The sequence below is a fragment of the Catharus ustulatus genome, chromosome 18, assembly GCF_009819885.2.
Source record: "Catharus ustulatus isolate bCatUst1 chromosome 18, bCatUst1.pri.v2, whole genome shotgun sequence".
Taxonomy (NCBI): Eukaryota; Metazoa; Chordata; class Aves; order Passeriformes; family Turdidae; genus Catharus; species Catharus ustulatus.
In genome coordinates this window covers 2,803,520-2,817,646 of record NC_046238.1, presented here as the reverse complement: position 1 = coordinate 2,817,646, position 14,127 = coordinate 2,803,520, and the positions used below count along the sequence as shown (strand labels likewise).

Below are 14,127 nucleotides of genomic sequence, written 5' to 3'. Positions count from 1 at the left end.
CGGTGGCGCCGCACATCCCCTCCTCTGATTGGTCGCGGCGCGGTGCGCGCGCCGGCGGCGGGGGCGGTGATTGGCCGGCGGGGCGGCGCGCGCGGTTTCCCGGGTGACGGGAGGACGGCGCCGCCATGGCGAGCGTGCACGACAGCCTTTACTTCAACCCGATGCTCACGAACGGCGTCGTGCACGCGAACGTGTTCGGCGTCCGCGACTGGGTCACCCCGCACAAGATGGCCCTGCTGGTGCTGCTCAGCGAGCTGGGCCGCGCCGGCCCGCAGCTCGGCCTGCTGGAGCGGCGGCGGCTCAACCGGCTGCTGCTGCCGCTGCTGCAGGTCGGAGCCCGGCCTAGAGCGGGGGGAAGGGTGGCCCCGTTGTGTCGTGGCCTGTCGCGACATGTCGCTGTCCTCCGCAGGGTCCGGATATGGCGCTGTCGCGGCTGCGCAAGGCCATCGAGGAGTGCTGCCCGCAGCTGGCCGGCTCCGTCCACATCAGGTGCGGGGTCCGTGCGGGCGGGGCGGGGGAAGCGCCACCGAATCCTCTGCGCTGTTCGTGTCCGCTCTGAGCTCTGAAATGTGGAAATGTCAGGTTTTAAAAGCACACATTTGGGCCAAAGCTCTACTTCGGCAGATTTCGTGTCATAACTAAGTTTCTGAAAGGCACCGACATCGAAGTCATCAGATTTAAAGTTTCTGTGGGACAGAAAATCTGTTGTCATATCAGATAACTCACTAAACAGCAGCAGTTCCAAAAATGTAATCAGTCAAGAATTTTAAATTTAAAAAATAAAACCTAAAGAAATAGTTCTTAATTGTTTTAAGAATAACCATCTCATCTATCTAATTATTCTCTTTTAATAAAGACCTATTAAAGAAAAAAAAAAAAAAAGCCCAAACCAAATTATTATTTGGTTTACCAATATTTAATATGATCTTATTTATCTCAGCATCAAAACCTCCTGGGTCCAAGAAATTAGTTATCACTTGTTTGTGTTTGCTTATTTATGCAGGAAGCAGGGCAATATTTTATTTGATGTCTGTATTAATACCCTGAAAAATGTAAATTTCTCCCCCTGTTGTCTATATTAATACCCAAAAAATGTCATTTTCTTCCCCTGTTTAGGTTAAAGCTTATGGCAGAAGGAGAACTGAAAGACATGGAACAATTTTTTGATGACCTTTCAGATTCATTCTCAGGGACAGAGCCAGAAGTTCATAAAACAAGTGTAGTAGGTAAATAATTGTTACCCATGAGCTGTTTTTGATGTGATGTCTGTCACTGATGTGATTCCCTCAGACACAGCTCTGGTTTTCTGAGGAGGTGTAAAATTGCAGAATGTCATTTTCTCTTGCTGGGATGTTGTATATTGAGCAATAGTTTTGCATATTGTGAGGTTGTTAATGTTTTAAATAATTTATCACTTATCTTTAGTGAGATTTGCTGCTAAATTAAGACCAGATACACTCTACAACACTGAGTTGTATCATTGAGATGGGACTCACTAATTTCTATTCCGTTTCTCATTCATTTCTGTTTAATGAGGAATAAATGGTGTTGTTGAAGCTGCTGGCTGTGATTTCAGTGTCACCTGCCAGCCCCTGCTCACAGCAGGCCTTTCCCTCTCCAGGTCTGTTCCTGCGCCACATGATCCTGGCATACAACAAACTTTCCTTCAGCCAGGTCTATAAACTTTACACAGCACTCCAGCAGTACTTCCAAAAAGATGAGAAAAAAGATGGAGCCGACGAGAATGAGATGGAGCTGACAAATCCAGAGGAGCTGGATGGGAAAATGGAGAAAGAAGAACTTGATGGACCTTTAAGGTGATAAATTCGTGTTAAAGCCTTTCCTACCTTTTAAGAAAATTAATCTTTTTTTTTTTTTTTTTTTTTTTTTTTTTAAAGTGTCTTGCAGCCGGGCTGAGGTTTGTGGCCGCTCGTTTCCTTGGTGCCACCGTGTGGTAGCATTTGTCAGTGCCTGGGGAAGGTGGCACTGCCCCATCCTCACTTTGGCAAGCACAGCCCAAAGGCTGCTGCTGCCCACAATTTCCCACTGCTGAGTAACTCCCTGTGGTTGTCACATGCTAAAACTGTTGGGGAGGTCACTTCTGCTTCCAGCAAGGAAAGATTGCTCAATAAGGAGAAGTTGAACGGTTTTGTTTTGCTTTTCACCCCTCTCCATAAAAGAACTCGTGTCTATTTACCTCAAAAAGGAGAAGCAGATACTGAGAGTTTTCTCCATTGTAAGAATAATCCTGGAAGTATTTGATGTGTCCATATATTTAAAATGTGCTTTGCAGAGTGTATTTGTATAAACTTGTGCAGGAGTTGCTGCATCATGAGTCACACAGCAGTTTTTGGGGTCTGGCTGTGTGCTGGACTTGCTGGCTTTCCAGAGTGCATGTCTTGCAGAACAGCTGTTTCCAGCTGTGATGGATGTGGCCAGAGTACCAGTTCATCTCCTTGGGGCTGTCTTCAGAAGACAGAAAAAACAGAACAGAGCCATTTGAATATGTCAGCCCTAAATCTCCTCTCTGCTGTTTTCCTTTAGGTTTTTTGAGGGTGCATTTAGGGTAACGTTGCTCTCAACTACAGTTTCTGCAGCTTGAAGCCAAACTGTGGGAAATCATTTGGATTGCTGACTTTGATGGAGTAAATTTTCTTCTTTATTAAGTTTTCTCAGTGTTCCTTCATGCTTTGAGCTGTAATACCTCAGAGAACTTTATAAAGCAAAAGTGTGGGGTGTCTGATGAAATGTGTTCTCTTTCCTTGCCCGTTTCTTACCAGGGAAGAAGAGATAGCTTGCAGTGGGCCTCTTTCCCAGAAACAAGCAGAGTATTTTCTTTCTCAGCAGGTATGTTAATTCTCATTAAAGTGGAGGAAATGTTCCATAACATGAATTTCACCTTGAATTTTATCCACAGTGTCAGCTGTGATGTTTTCTCTGGTCTGGTATCTCACATGTTGTTGCTCAGTATGAGCACTTGGGGCTATGAGTGTTTTATCCAGACATGTCACCATATGCTGATACTTGGTTCTCAGAAGGTCCTTCTGCTCTGATTGCCTCACATTTCTGTGAAATGTGCAGTTTTGTTGGTTATTCCAGCTGGTAAATAAAAAAAGGGAACAGAAATACACATGGACACAAATGTCAGCAAGTCAATAGTCAGTAATGCTAATTTTAGTAACTACATTTTTGTAATTTTTTATTAATTGAACTGCTTGCCAAAGCAAGCTGTAGATTTGTCAATTTGTTTTCCTGAGGTTTTGTTGTTTTTTTTTTTTTTTGCATGAGAAGATACATGTAATTCCAGTGAGCAATGTGTGGCAATAGTTCTTCAGAGAGAAACTTTACCAGAATTCTTTAAGTGCCTTTAAAAGTCCTTTGAATAAGGTTTTATTTGACTTTGTCTTTCTGATCTCTGCAAAGTGAACACTATAATATAGTATAGAATCAAACTGCCACTGTCATAATAGAGCTGCTACAAAACCTTCTTTAATGTCCTTTCCAAGCAGATAACAACATGACAATCCTGTACCACAATATATTTTTATAACCCTCCTGATGGAGTTACATATCTTACTTGTACTGTTCAAATTTTATTCCAGGCTTCTTTACTAAAGAATGATGAGACAAAGGCTCTTGCTCCAGCATCTTTACAAAAGGAATTGAACAACTTGTTAAAATTTAATCCAGACTTTGCTGAAGCAGTAAGTATATTTTTCTTCATCCAGAATGGTTGTAAAAGGATTTCTTATCTCTAGGATAGGATTATTTGGGAGTAATTTATTCTCCATTGAAATATAAGTAGATGATAAAAGTGTGAGCAAGTTGCATGTAAACGTTTAGTAATTCAGACTAAAACTCCTGAAGCCACAGAAACCTTAATGAAGCAAAGTACTTCCCCTTTGTGCACACATATAAGCCTCCTAATTCTGGTGGGACTGAGTGCATTCTTGTTCAGCTAAATCTGAAACTTACTTCTTTTAGCCACATTTTCCTAAGGAATTTCAGGCCTCCTGCTCCTGTTGTTTAAAAATCATTAAGTGCAATATCTGTTAATTTTGCTGGTTGTTGTTCACTTTGCTTCTGATCCTTAAAAGCAATTTATACTGAAAGCCACAGACAACTCATGCTGAGGGGCATTTCCAGGCCTGTGGTTTGAACTTTTGCTTTGTCCCTCAACAGCTGCTTCCATAAGTTCAACTCTTTCCTGCCTTGCTTTCTGCCTCTTCCTCCCAGCAGCCCTGGGCTGAGCAGGCAGGATTTTCCTTGCTGCTGTTTGGAAGGGCATCCTTGAAGGGGCTGCCATAGTCCCTGGCTGGACTTCACAGCATAAAGGATTATCCTGCCCAGGTCTCAATGCCAAAATGAAAATACATAATTTTAGCATCTCCTTTTTATCTGCACAGCATTTGGAAGCAGTGCTGATGTTTCTTAGACAGACACTGTGGGAGTTGTGCCTCCATTCCCACTCTCACTTCACACATAAATACAGAGATTCCACCTCTGTAGAGATCTCAGACTCTCTGTGATCGTTCCTACAGCCAGATCTTGTCATCTTCACATTTGGCAGATCCTGTTAGGATAGACAGCCAATATTGTCCATGAAATTACCCAGTTTGATCCAGAAATTCTGCCCAGGTAGTGCCAGTATTGCAACTTCTGAAAAGTATTTCATAGTTACATGTTTTGGACAAAAATAAACAAAACCTCAGGTTTAGTATCTGTACAATTAAAGCTGATTTTGTTTCCATTTCCAGCATTATTTAAGCTACTTAAACAACCTCAGAGTTCAAGATGTCTTCAGTTCCACACACAGCCTCCTGCATTACTTCGACCGGCTGATCCTCACGGGGGCAGAGAGCAAAAGCAACGGGGACGAGGGCTACGGGCGGAGCCTGCGCTACGCCGCGCTCAACCTGGCGGCCCTGCACTGCCGCTTCGGCCACTAGTAAGGAATTCACCTGGGGCATCTCAGAGACCTCCCCTTCCTCCTTGAAATCCCTTCTGGGGCTTTCTCTCACTTGACAGCAGCTGCCGTTGGGTTGGGATCCTCTTGCGATCTTGATTTGTTTGGGTTCGTTTTTGTTTTGGTGTTTATTTGGTTTCCATAATAACTGAGCAATCTAGGAGTTGACATTTGTCTGTGTCCTGGTATTTTAAGTGTTCAATTGCATTTCCATGACCTCAGAAGGGTCAGTGGGCATGAATGCCTATTTTCATCCATATTTTCAACAAAGTGTGGTTGGTTTTCTGCAAGTCCACATAGAGCTGACGATCTGGCAAAAGAATAATTAAACATAAAAAGCCATCCAAGCTTTTAAAATTTAAAATGCCATATGAGTGGGATTTATTTTGTTGATAAAGCTGGCCTACCCATCTTCATTTATGGTTTGCATTTATTGATTGCTGCCTGAAGGCATGAAGGACTGGAGAGGGGAAGGACACTACAAAGTTGGGAGCAACAGTTTCTACACAAGCAGATTCTCAGTGTTGCCCCTGTTCAAACAGTAACTTGGCACCATGGCCTGTACAGGGTTTAAAAGCCCATGTAGGGGTTAGAGCTTTACAGCTGCATTTTGGTTTGCAGATGCTGTTAGACTTACTGTCCTGAAATCCAGAATGCACTGCTGAGTGCTGGGAGGAAAACACAGGCTGTTAAATCAGAGATCTGAGTGCACTATGCATAATTCAGATCAATATTCCTCTGGATCAGGATGCTGTATCTTAAGCCCTGTAGGAATACTGATTGTTCTCCCTCTGTCTCTGATAGCCAGCAGGCTGAACTGGCACTTCAGGAAGCCATCAGGATTGCCCAGGAGTCCAATGACCACGTCTGCCTGCAGCACTGCCTGGTAAGAGCTCTGTTCAGATGGGGCTCGAGTCCTTCTGCTCACTGAACTGTTGCTGAACTTCTCACAGCAGCATCTCCCCCAGGGAATTTGACTGCCCAGCAGTGGGGTGACATCTCTCCTGGCACACAGGGCCAGGATGTTTTGTTGCAGCTCAGGGTTAATTTCTTAAGCAGGAATTGTTATCCCAGAGATCTCAGTAGTAAGTAGAGTCTTAGATGTTGTAAAAAGAAGTATTTCAGAAGCTTCCTTCTTCCTGTGTGTTGAATTCTCAGAGTAACCAGCCACCTTTAGAGCAAGCAAAGTGGAAGAGAAGGACTTGGATTTCTGTTTTTTTCCCTGTAATTAACATTATAATGAATTGACATCAATGATGTCAAACTCCTGAGGTGCTGCATTCCACAGTTCACTATTTTTTGTGCATCACTGAACCTCCAACACTGGCTGGTGCCACACCAACATCCCAGCCTAGCTGTACTTCTGATATGTTTTGCTGTGCAGCATTTAGTAGAAGTTTCCTTGGAATCAATGCTCAAGTGTTTGTATTTCCAGTGAGTTTTTGTGCATTCTGTACCAGCAAGCCAAGTTAAAAGTGCTACAGCCACCAGTTATTTGCAATGAGATTTTGATCTTTTTCCTTGCTAGAGTTGGTTGTACATCCTGGAGCAGAAGATATTTGACAGCTGTGTTCTGCTGGAGCACTCTGTGAACAAATCCTTACATTTTGGATTGCCAGTGAGTCCATTTCATCAGTCCTTACCTTTATTCTGGGACAAACCCATGTGGTGATGGGCGTGTGTGTGATCAGAGTTTGGGGTTTTGCAGCTTGTCTGTTCAAAATATGTGACTGGATTTAAACAAACATGCTTTAACATCCAAAATCTAGCTGTTTCTGTGACTTTTATTCTTCATATTAACAAGCCAGAGTTAAGTTGCTTTAATGCTAGAGCATTATTGCAAGGCTTACTGGTTTTCCTTCTAACTTGTTTGATTTTCAGGCAGAAAATCTCTGTGGCTACTGGCCCAGGCACCATTTTGTTACAATCTGATGCTCAGGGGAGGTTCTTAGGCCTCCACCTTCCCTGAAGCTCAGTGCTGATGCCTCTGGTAGAGCTTTGAACACATGTTTACTTATACAGCTCTGTAAAATCTTGCAGGGCAGCCCTCCACTTTGGTGGTTCATGCCCTGGTAGATCTGTTGTCTGTTAATGTTTAGTTCTGTCTTCCCCAAATCTGTTATTCCTTTATTAAGAGACTAAACTGCTGCTGTTGGGAGATAGCAGCAGACATGGCCTCTTTGTGGGGAAGGGAAGAAAAGCAAAGGCTGTGTTTTCACAGCAGTTCTGGAGAAATCCAGGTACTGGTCCTGTCCTCCTCCATAAGATTTCTGTGTGGGGGAGTGGAAATTACCTTTCATATCCAACAAAATGACATTCACATATGTGTGGGTGTGCATAAGTGAGTATTTAAAGAAATGCCTGGAGCAGTGTTCCTTTGTATGTGCTGTCTTTTTGGGATTCTTTTTCAGTAGTTTAGAACTCTGCTGCAGTGTAATTTGCAAGCCTGGGGTACTCTGTTGTCTTCCAACACTGTAGCTATGTTTTTTTTCCTTCTTCCCAGTATCTTGCTTCTTTGGGAATACAGTCCTTGGTTCAGCAAAGAGCTTTTGCAGGAAAGGCTGCCAACAAACTAATGGATGCCTTAAAAGATTCTGATCTGTTGCATTGGAAGCACAGCCTGTCAGAGCTCATTGACATCAGCATAGCACAAAAAACAGCCATTTGGAGATTATACGGCCGCAGGTATTTGTTTGGTTTGGAACTCCTGGATTAGCTGCTGCACTTGTTAGAACATAATGCATTTATATAGGTGTAACAAGTGACTGTGTCTCTCCAGTGCACTAAAATAAAGCAATCAGACTGTGATTCAGTACAGGCTGAGTGCAATTATTCCATTCTCTTGTGTTCCTTTAGAACTCATACTGAAGAAGAGATAGAGTTTCCATTTAGTAGTGGCAAAAAGACCATAAATTGTTCCTGTGCCCCCACCTTCAGCATCTCTGTGCTTTGGCTGCATGCAGCTTTCAGTCTGTAGTACTTGCTGTGCCTGCACAGTCCAGAGGCCTTGGACAGCAGTTTAGTTTTTAGTTGTTCAGTTGTTACAAGTTTTCCTTCTCCCCAGGCCCTTGGCTTAACCAGACAATGTGGACTATTGTCACAACAAAACCATAGATTAAAAAGAGTTGTTGTTTGCTGCTTGAAAACTAAAAGTTATGTTTTTCTTGCATAAGCACCATGGCACTTCAACAAGCCCAGACCTTGCTGAGCATGAACAGTCTGGAGGCTGTGAACGTGGGCGTTCAGCAGAACAACACCGAGTCCTTCGCCGTGGTGCTGTGTCACCTGGCAGAGCTGCACGCCGAGCAGGTGAGCTTAGGGCTACTGCATAAAATTCCATTTGCTGAGAGGACTGTGGGTGTTACTGACAGAGGGTGCAAGACTTGACTTGTGGTTTTTTCTGCCTTTAAAGCTTGCTCTGGGGGCAGAGACTGTGCAGAGACAAAGGGAGGGGAGCAGGGCCTGTCCTGGAGCATTAATCAGTGTCCTTCTGTTCCAGGGGTACTTTGCAGCTGCTTCTGAAATACTGAAACACCTAAAGGAGAGATTCCCTCCCAACAGTCAGCATGCACAGGTGGAGTACTTAGCATTCAGCCTGTAAGTTATGTAACTGTTCTAGAGTAGGATCTGAATCCCACTGCTCCTGAATGTTCCTCTGGGTGCCTTGGGCTATACATTTTCTCAATTCCCTTGGCTCATCCTCATGGGAAGCTCTACAGCATCAACTTTCTTACAAAAGCATGGAAAAGCTGCCTGTGTTGTTTTCAGACTGGTGAGACATTTCCCTCATCACAGCCTCCTAAGATGAAGCTGTCCAAGTAGAAATTTCATTAACAGAGAAATATACATCTGCTTCACGGGCACATAGAGCAATTAAATGCTCTGTATTGATTTGAAGCTTCAAAGTTCTGTTTAATTAGTGCTGGTTATTTTGATATATTACAATCCAGAAATAACTGAGATAATAGGCTAATAGCCTGACTTTTGTGTGACTCTGGGAAACATTACTACAGGAGTCTATAAGACAGTATTTACATTGAAGTGTTTGAGATCCCACTAAATATAGTGGGAGCCTTCTTTTTTTCACTACAGAGTAAGTCTACTTGTCTACAAGTCTCAAATCATTAGTAATGATTTAAAAGAACCTTTTCACTTAAAATGCAGTCGAGTAGGTGAGCTTAGATATTGAAACATTAATCCAGACCTGAGCATTTCTGTTGAGGACAGTAATTCAGTAAATTCAATAACTGGAGAGTGGAGTTAGTGTGTCTAGACATAAATACCCCCAGGGGAAAATAAAAAGTAAATTCTAATTTGGGATTAGAAAATGAGCAGGCACAACTTCTAAAACTTAATTCTGGATGTTCTTTGTTTAGCTTTGGATGCTGTTTGATCAGAAAATACAGTTTGAGCGAGCCATGAACGATGGCAGATACCATGTAGCAGATTCTCTTGTAGCAGGAATTACAGCACTGAATAGCATTGAAGGGGTATACAGGTAAGAAATCGTGGCTCTTCATGCACTTGCAGGTGTGTTCCATGAAGATAATGAAAAATTTAGCAAAATGATCACTGGCAGTCACATGTGCTTGTTTATTTTTCCCTTTCCAGAACTAGTTAAGGTCATGTTGTCTGACCTATTGGGCTGCTGCCTTAGAGCATGTCCTGCAATAATAATTTGTAGTTTTTTCTCTGGACATTTTAAGAACTGGAACAGCTGAAGTTGATGTTATTCTAGAGCTGTGAATCTGTTGTGGTAACATCTTCAAAATCTGCAATACTCAAACCTGAGCACAAAGCAGATTTTTGTGTCAGATAGCTGAGGAGGGAGCTCAGGCCTTGAGCAAATTCCTCTGTGGCTTGGTTTCTACATCTCCAAAATGGAACAATGTGATTTTTTTTTCACTCACCTTAATGGGGTCTTGTTTCTAAATGAGAATGACATGTTAAAAATAGTTACAGTTAAAAGCTGGTGTTTGGTGAGTATGAAAAACAGTTAGTGTTCAAAGAATTTCTTGTTGATTTGCAATGAGGCAAAACACCTAAAAGCAGCCAGTGCCAGTCAGCTGGAAGAGCAGTGTTCAAGCTGTGGGACCTGATGCTTGTCCTTCTGGAATTGGACTGATCATGAATTCCCTGATCTTTAAATATTCTGCTCAGTGTCTGGTTCAGGGTGTTTTTACCCATCCCCTGCTGCTCTGCATTTGGTCCTGACTTCCCTGTTCTCCATTTTCTTGTTGCTCTGTATCCTTGTTAGCTCAGGCCAATTTTAGCTGCTTTACCTCATACCTGTTTTTCTCACAGATAATTACTTATGCTTTCTAGCTTGCATGTCCTCCCACTTCTGCTGCCTGTTTGGCCTTTGGTTTTGGCAATCCCTGGTTTCTATCTAAAGCTGTTTTATGAGTTTGATCCTTTCTGCCTGGGAGCTGTCCAGTTGGCACCAGGGAGATCTGTTTTTCCTCCTGCCTGTGTGTGCAGCATGTGTACACTTTGTCAGGGTGCCAGTCTGCAGTTACAAGAAACACAGGTCACACAAGAGAGACCTGTTTTGCTGTGTTCTGAAGAGCAGAATCCTGTACAAAATACAAAAATACAGTGATGTTTTCTTTCTACCACGACAGAAAAGCCATTGTACTGAAAGCTCAAAATCAAATGTCAGAGGCACACAAACTTCTGCAGAAATTGTTGATCCACTGCCAGAAAATCAAGAACACCGAGATGGTGATTAGGTAAGAATGTTTCATTTTCAGAGTATTAAAACCACTTTGCAGTGATTAGAATCAGCCATTTCAATTTGTCTGTGTTCAGACTTCACCAGTCTTCAGATTACCTGCTGTGATTCTGAGATTACAGTCATTTCAATTATTAATCACAGTATGGAGGAATCCTCAAAATATTGTGTCATTTAAACCTAGTTGTTTTTAATATGTAAACTAAAAGGTGGTAAACTTAAAGTTCCATGAAGGCTCATGGAAGAAGGAAAGACTGCATCTAAAACAAATAGAAAATGGAAATGTGTGTGTGTAGTTTTACCTTGGTGTAAATCTTGAGAGAGCTACAGTGTTGTTTAATCTTTTGTCTGTCTGTGGCATCTCCTCTTAAGGATGTAATTTCAATTTATTGTATATGCAGCAGCATAATCCGTAATAAAACCAATACCACTGTGGATGGAATAATTCCCTGGGAAACAAGTGGACATTTTTCATGCAGAGTAAAGGTTTGTAACTGCCTGGCCCTGTTTGCTCAGGGTGCTGCTGTCCATAGCAGAGCTGTACTGGAGATCCTCGTGCCACACCATCGCGCTGCCGGTGCTGCTCCAGGCCCTGGCTCTGGCTCGGGAATACAGCCTGCAGTACTTGGCTTCTGAAACTGTGCTGAACTTGGCTTTCTCCCAGGTAGGTCTGATTTGTGTTTTCACAGGGCTGCAGGGCAACGTTTATTCTGGGGATCTGGATGCTGTTTTTACTCCTGTGAGATTTAAGAATGCAACCTTGTTGGAATTCAATTATTGATTCTGAAGAAGCAAACTCTGCATGTAAAAGCTTTCGAGGAAGCTAATAAAACTTGTTTCATGTTTATCACTAACATGTGTAGTTATTGTATATAATTAAGCAGCATAAATTTCCCCTGTCTTAATGTCTTCAGTTATTTTTTATGCTGGTATTTTGGCTTTCTAGTAGCACAGGTTGGCTTGTATATTAAAAATAATGCTGGTAATGAGTTCAGTTCTATTGTTTATTCTGAGAGATGTGGCTGTAAGCACTGACTGAGTAGAGAAGCCTTTCCCAATCATTTCCACTCACAAGTTTTGATTTAAAAGAAGGTTGTGGGAAAAAAAGTTGAAAAAAAAAAGTGTGTGTTACATCATGTTATTTGAAACAGACATGGCTTGTGTTGGTGTTCCCTGAAGAAGCTGCTCATATCAGTGGATTCCAGTGTGAGACCAGCAATGACTTCTCTTTCAGCTGATCCTTGGCATTCCTGAACAAGCCCTGAATATCCTGCACATGGCAATAGAACCTGTCTTGGCCCACGGAGCTGTCCTGGACAAAGGCTGTGCCATGTTCTTGGTGGCCAAATGTCAGGTGGCTTCTGCAGCTTCCTACACTCCACAGAAGAAGATTGAAGGTAGTGTGAAGGGTAATTCTCTCTGAAACTGCTCAGAAGTGCAAATCATTGTCTGGAGTGGAGCCCTGCTACCCCAGAATATGTTACCTGGTTATTGGATACAAAATGAATGTGGAATTAGTTGTTCCACAGATGTTTATAATGGAAGATTGTTTATCTGAATACTTTCACACACATATTTTGCAGCAAAGGCTGAATAATAGAAACTAGCTGAGAGACTATGTTGCTAAGACACAAATGGTTTTGAAAAGCTGAGGAATTTATAATTGGCCTCCTTAGATCTGAGCTGCCTTGCTTGGAGTTGTTACTGTGATATTTTCTTAAATATGTCTGTCCCCCTTTTTCCCACAGCTTTGGAATCTGCTATCTTGAATCTAAATGAAGCCAAGACTTATTTTGCCAAAGTGGACTGCAAAGAGCAGCTCAGAGACGTTCTCTACTTCCAAGCCCGGCTGTTCCACACCCTCGGCAAGACCCAGGAAAGGAACAAATGTGCAATGTTGTTCCGTCAGCTGCACCAGGAGCTGCCAGCACACGGTGTGCCCTTAATCAACGCCTTCAAGTGAAGCATTTAAAGATGAGATTTGTTTGTTTTCCTGTTTTGGTTTTGTTTGTTGGTTTGTTTTTTTGTTTTTTTTACTAATATCTTTTTATTGTATTTAGTCATCCGTGTTTCAGAATAACTGCCAATAAATCATGGTCTGCTCTTGAACAAACTTTTGTGGTTTGTAATATAAACATCATTTTCCACTCATTTTGCTTTTAGTCTGTACTTGAAATTAAGAAATTAGTGGGGAAAAAAGAGAAAAGACCCTCTTGACTGTGCTATAAACATGCTGAGGGGAGTAGTGCAGTCACGAAAAAACAGTGTTCTGTTCTTTGTAGTGACATTTCCCGAATCAATGCAGGCTTTATGAACACAGGGGTACAAAAAATAGTGGAAAATGTAGGCAAGGCTCCTTTGTTCTCTTTGTAAGTGGTATGCAAGGGGGAGTCTCATTTAAAACATGTCCTTGCTTTTAACCTGTCTGCAGTTGCTGTTTACACTGCAGAAACAGATGGTGCTGGCAGAAGGGGAAAAGACAAGGTTCAGTCAGAGAGGTGTAACAGTGCAAAGTCCTGGCACTGTTGTTTCATGTGTCCTTGTGCAGAGGGGGGATGAGGAGAGGGAAGAGTGGGAAACAACAGCCCCAGCTCAGCTGAAATGGTTTTATTGTGTGTGCTCTCCCTCAGCACTGTGTGTCATTCACCTGCTCTGCTTTGATGGGTGAATAGATGGAGATCACAACTCCTGAAATAGCTGGAGGGGCCTCCAAAAAATCTGGAGAGGGACTTTGGACAAGGGCTGGAGTCACAGGACAAGGGGGAATGGCTTCCCACTGACAGAGGGCAGGGTTAGATGGGACACTGGGGAGAAATTCTTCCTGTGAGGATGGGAGGGAGGCCCTGGCACAGGGTACCCAGAGAAGCTGTGGCTGTCTCATCCCTGGAAGTGTCCAGGTTGGATGGGGCTTGGAGCAGCCTGGGATAGTGGAAGGTGTCCCTGCCCATGAGATGGTCCTTGAGGTCCCTTCTAACCCAAACCATTCTATAACTGAGTATGTGATGTGCTGGCATTGACTGCTAACAATGAGATTCTCATTATGTAAGAAAATATAATTTTGGCTGTAGTGTGGAATTTGAGGGCAGACAGGATTGCACTCCAGTGAGTGTAAACCTTTTGTGGGTGCCAGTCACCTGGTGAATATATAAAAGCTGAGCATCATTAAACCTCAGGAGATACCCTGCTTGAAGCAGTAGATTTAACCGTGGCATTGACAGGAACAACAAAGCAAGACCAGACATAAACCTGGTTCTGCTGGAGCCCAGCCAGGTAAGGAGGAAGAGAGAAGCACTAAGGTGTGGCTGAGACAAGGATAGTCCGGTGTTAGTTTACACATTCCATTAATTAGTGCTGCATCGGGGCTGCTGGAAGATCATCAGAGCCTTGATTTTAAAACGAGGTTTCCAACAGTAAAGGGGAACCCAGC

At 42.9% G+C, this 14,127-nt stretch overlaps 2 protein-coding genes across 2 annotated transcripts in view; one reads left to right on the top strand and one right to left on the bottom strand.

Moving 5' to 3' along the window:
- Nucleotides 1–80: 80 nt before the first annotated feature.
- Nucleotides 81–12,809, top strand: ANAPC5 (anaphase promoting complex subunit 5). The gene is made up of 17 exons (XM_033075945.1): nt 81–329; nt 410–489; nt 1,117–1,226; nt 1,622–1,817; nt 2,781–2,847; nt 3,603–3,704; nt 4,758–4,948; nt 5,771–5,852; nt 6,495–6,584; nt 7,470–7,651; nt 8,140–8,275; nt 8,466–8,540; nt 9,343–9,464; nt 10,591–10,698; nt 11,217–11,364; nt 11,935–12,097; nt 12,449–12,809. The coding sequence occupies exons 1-17, from the start codon at nt 126–128 to the stop codon at nt 12,661–12,663; spliced, it is 2,271 nt and encodes a 756-aa protein (XP_032931836.1). The 5' UTR covers nt 81–125; the 3' UTR covers nt 12,664–12,809.
- The window catches only part of P2RX4 (purinergic receptor P2X 4), a 28,220-nt gene continuing 25,448 nt past the window's right edge, over nt 11,356–14,127 (bottom strand). Inside the window, exon 11 of the transcript XR_004419692.1 lies at nt 11,356–11,437. The gene's annotated coding sequence lies outside the window, so the exon portion shown is untranslated. The remainder of the gene's footprint in view (nt 11,438–14,127) is intronic.